General features: G+C 32.1%; 1 protein-coding gene across 2 annotated transcripts in view; it reads right to left on the reverse strand.

The window, feature by feature from the left end:
• Positions 1 to 340: 340 nt before the first annotated feature.
• Positions 341 to 4,687, reverse strand: part of LOC106468129 (protein RER1-like) — a 13,380-nt gene continuing 9,033 nt past the window's right edge. For both annotated transcript variants that reach the window (XM_013928541.2, XM_022396437.1), the window contains exons 6-8: positions 3,476 to 3,611; positions 1,134 to 1,222; positions 341 to 862 (exon numbers count right to left, since the gene is read on the reverse strand). In XM_013928541.2, coding sequence (XP_013783995.1) covers positions 850 to 862; positions 1,134 to 1,222; positions 3,476 to 3,611 — 238 coding nt within the window. In that variant the 3' untranslated portion in view covers positions 341 to 849. The remainder of the gene's footprint in view (positions 863 to 1,133; positions 1,223 to 3,475; positions 3,612 to 4,687) is intronic.

The raw sequence follows: 4,687 nt of genomic DNA on the forward strand, positions 1-4,687 counted from the left end.
CTGTTTTAACACTTATCTTCTATGATTGATGAATACAGAATACTCTTAAAATGAAGGTGTGCTTACAAGAAGAATCAATGTGATGGTAGAATCATAACTTCTGGTGGTTAGAAAAATGTAAGAATAGGTTACTGTCGAGCTTCCAATTTTCATCAAAATCGGAGATGTTTCGTGAACTAGACTGAACATAAAGTACGATATATTCTTGTTTTGCATGTCTACTGTTGCTATATTCTTGTTTTGCATGTCTACTGTTGCTATATTCTTGTTGTGCATGTCTACTGTTGCTGATGTAGAAACATTCAGCTTGGCTGACACGAGGCAAGAAAAAAAAAATAGCTGAAGATGATTATTTTATTTATTTTCTTCTTCTTGTAAGAGGTATATACAGTCCTGTAGAAGTTAACACTAGGATAATAATTATTATGAACAAAATACAGATTTGTAGATTAATGATTACAAAAAAACAAAAACAGATGAAAATAAAATCCAGTTATCTTTTATACTGAGTTTAATGACACAGCAATAGAATCGAAAGAGATGTACATTAGGTAGAAATGCACAGATGACTAAACATGATGTTTTCTTCTTCATCACCCAAGCCCTCTGCTGGTTAGAGCTGAAAACAAACAGGCCTGCTTTACCAGAAACAGGCAACCAGGTGTAGTGGACAAAAATATAATAAAAAAGAAGGGGGCAAAGAAGACAGATTTGAAAGAAGTTCAGAATTTAATTTATCAATTTATACAGTATCTGATGACACAACATTAGGATCGAAAGAGATGTACATGTTAGGGAGAAGTGCACAGGTGACTAAAATGATGTTTTCCTCTTCATCAATCAAGCTCTCTACTGGTCAGGACTGAAAACAAAAAGGCCTGCTTTACCACAAACAGGCAAGAAACAGAAAATAATAACTTCCTACACTTGGATAAATTATGTTAAAAAATGATAGGTTTTATATACTTTTGACAAATAATATTAGAATGACAAGAGATATACACGACTATAGTGTCTTAAACATCATTAACAATTCTTTTTCTTTTTGCAAGTATGAAATAGATAACTTGTTTGTTGCAATCAGCACAACTTAAAACCATGAGTACAAAGGTAGAAGGCACAAGGCTGCTCACTTTGCTTGAATAACTTTCCCTGAATCGTCTTTGCCGTAGTAAATAGTTTTCCCTCGTGTCCAAGGCAAATAGCTGTACGTGATCATGTGCTGAAAAAGCAAACATTCAGCTTAATTACCACTGCTATTACCCAAAATCAACCATACAATTATTGAACGTGTCCACCTGCATTTTCAAAGTTGCAAATGGATCTAATACGTTTTCTATTTACAACCTACATGGCCCCTAACAACATGCAACTCATTAAAATATCAGGGAAGAGCCATCAATAGTGCAATTAACTCCATTAATTACCATACGAGTCTACTGTATTTACCCACAACATTCAATTAATTCCATTAATTACCATAAGGATTTACTCACAACATCCAATTAATTCCCATAAGGGTCCCCTATATTTACTCAAAACATCCAATTAATTCCATTAATTACCATATGGGTCTCCTGTATTTACCCACAACATTCAATTAATTCCATTAATTACCATAAGGATTTACTCACAACAACCAATTAATTCCCATAAGGGTCCCCTATATTTACTCAAAACATCCAATTAATTCCATTAATTACCATAAGGGTCCCCTGTATTTACCTACAACATCCAATTAATTCCCATAGGAATCCCCTGTATTTTCCTACAACGTCCAATTAATTCCCATAAAGGTCCCTTATATTTACCCACAACATCCAATTAATTTCCATAAGGGTCCCTTGTATCTATCTACAACATCCAGTTAATTCCCATAAGGGTCCCTTGTATTTACCCACAACATCCAATTAATTCCCATAAGGGTCCCTTGTATTTACCCACAACATCCAATTAATTCCCATAAGGGTCCCTTGTATTTACCCACAACATCAAATTAATTCCCATAAGGGTCCCTTGTATTTACCCACAACATCCAATTAATTCCCATAAGGGTCCCTTATATTTACCCACAACATACAATTAATTCCCATAAGGGTCCCTTGTATTTACCCACAACATACAATTAATTCCCATAAGGGTCCCTTATATTTACCCACAACATACAATTAATTCCCATAAGGGTCCCTTGTATTTACCCACAGCATCCAATTAATTCCCATAAGGGTACCCTTATATTTACCCACAACATACAATTAATTCCCATAAAGGTCCCTTGTATTTACCCACAACATCCAATTAAGTCCCATAAGGGTCCCTTGTATTTACCCACAACATCCAATTAATTCCCATAAGGGTCCCTTGTATTTACCCACAACATCCAATTAATTCCCATAAAGGTCCCTTGTATTTACCCACAACATCAAATTAATTCCCATAAAGGTCCCTTGTATTTACCCACAACATCAGCAATTTCACCTAATACTCTGAGTCACTTCTTTAAATCGAGTGTTGAAACAGGCAAAAATAAAATTATTCAATATGATATCTGGACCCAAGTTGCAGTGAATGACACAAAAATAGGTAATTTGTGGGTTAAACACTAGGCCTGAATACTTTGCTTCATATATAAAGATTGATGTAGATCTTATTGAATAAGTCATCCTATCACTGATTGATAAGCTTCCTATCATAGAGTAAATATATATATATATCATCTAATCATTGAGTGAAGGAATTTTAAACTGTTGATAAGAAAGTATTACCAAAGTTCACACTTATTTTTAAAGTCTCAATATTGACATTTTTGTTTTCTAGCTGAATTTGACTGAAATGTTATCATAACAAAGTACAAAGTTTTACAAACAGCACTTCCTTACTCCTTATAATTTCTTTACGTGTTTTATTCTTGTCTTGCAGCTATTGGTTGTACAGATTATAGATTCAGCCTTGAAAGGAAGTGCAATTAATTCTGTTGTATACATCGAAAGGGCCAACAAACGAAACACTATGTCCCAACATATTTAAATGATAGACAGTCCTTCATCAGAAGTTATGTTTTTCTTTAAAATTCAGTCTGAAACCAAAATTCTGTACCTCTTGGTGAAGACCTGACTATCAGTCTAAAAATATGGGTTTACAATAAATATTTTGTTACTAACTAAGCATTAAAACATGTGTTTGCTGTATGAACAACGTGTATTAACTGCCTACAAATACCTTGTTTTTGTGTGATTCTGATCAATTTTCTAAGTGGATGCTACCTTTTTAATGCATTAATCAAGTCTCTATATTACCACAGTGAAGTTTTTGTTTGTTTGTAATTAAGCACAAAGCTAAACAATGGGCTATCTGTGCTCTGCCCACCACGGGTATCGAAACCCGAATTCTAGGGGTGGACAAAGGAAATGTTTCACACGAACGAATTACAAAAAGAATTATAATTTGTTTTGCCAATGTTTAAAAATGCTCTTACCTTTATTTGTCTTTTCATGGTAATACAAAACAGAGTGAAGAAATATAAAAGCAAAATTGGCCAAAAAACTGGGATGTTGAATGCTTCAAAAAATGTGCAAGCCATGGCAATAATTATGGCTTTTGTTGCAGAATACCTGGAAATGTAAAATTAGAATCATCATGTCCTCTTTTTTGTTATCATGCTGTACTCCATTAACATTCTCATGTTACAAAAATGAGTCATTAAGTAAAAAAAACCCAACTGAGTTTGTTAAGTACACAGAAAATGAGATAGAAAGTAGGTGTACTGATATAAAAATTAATCATAAACTGCCCATAGGTGTTTACTTAGTAGGGGAAATCTAAAGAAAACAATACGACAAAAAACAAAACTTTTTAAATAAATTAAAATTTATTAAAATAACATCAAATCTAAACAACTATAAAACTTTCATAAAAGATTCTTTATAGTGTTTTTTTTTTCCATGTAATCTTCAAAACACTCCTGTAAATGTTAGCATTAATCATAAACTGCTCATCTTGTAAACATATAAAGTCCTGTGTGGTGACAGAATACCAACGATTGAAACAAAACTCATGTCAAACCTGGTGTGCTTGAGCAGTCAAGACTTTCATGTTGTTGCTTTATTACATTTCTAGGTGTCTGTCACTTATTTATTAATTAGTTTAAAAAATGTTGGATGTATTTGATAATGATGAGAAGGAATATAAATCTTCTTAAGAATAAGTTTGTTTCTTTTTCCTATTTTTGCCCATAGGTGTTTATATATTAGGGAAAGTCTAAAGAAAACAAAACGACAAAAAAAACTTTAAATAAATTGAAATTTACTAAAATAACATCAAATCTAAACAACTATAAAACTTCCATTAAAAATTCTTTATAGTGTTTTTTTTTCATGTAATCTTCAAAACACTCCTGTAAATGGTAGCATAAAAATTAGTATTTGTAGAGACAATGCAAAAAACTCAATTTTCTGACCAAATTAATAGTGTAAATAATTTAGCTATTTTGTAATGTACTTTGAAGATACCACAACTAAAACATCTTCACAGAAGATACGTATGTACACATACATATTTAAATAAACCTTAAGAAAAGAACCATATGTAACGAATTTGTTATTATATATTTATTTTAATACCAAGGTTTGTTTGAATTAAATTTCTATTTAGAAACATACATAGCTTATAGTTTTAAATATGTATTGCG

Source organism: Limulus polyphemus, unplaced genomic scaffold (assembly GCF_000517525.1).
Source record: "Limulus polyphemus unplaced genomic scaffold, Limulus_polyphemus-2.1.2 Scaffold2883, whole genome shotgun sequence".
Lineage (NCBI taxonomy): Eukaryota > Metazoa > Arthropoda > Merostomata > Xiphosura > Limulidae > Limulus > Limulus polyphemus.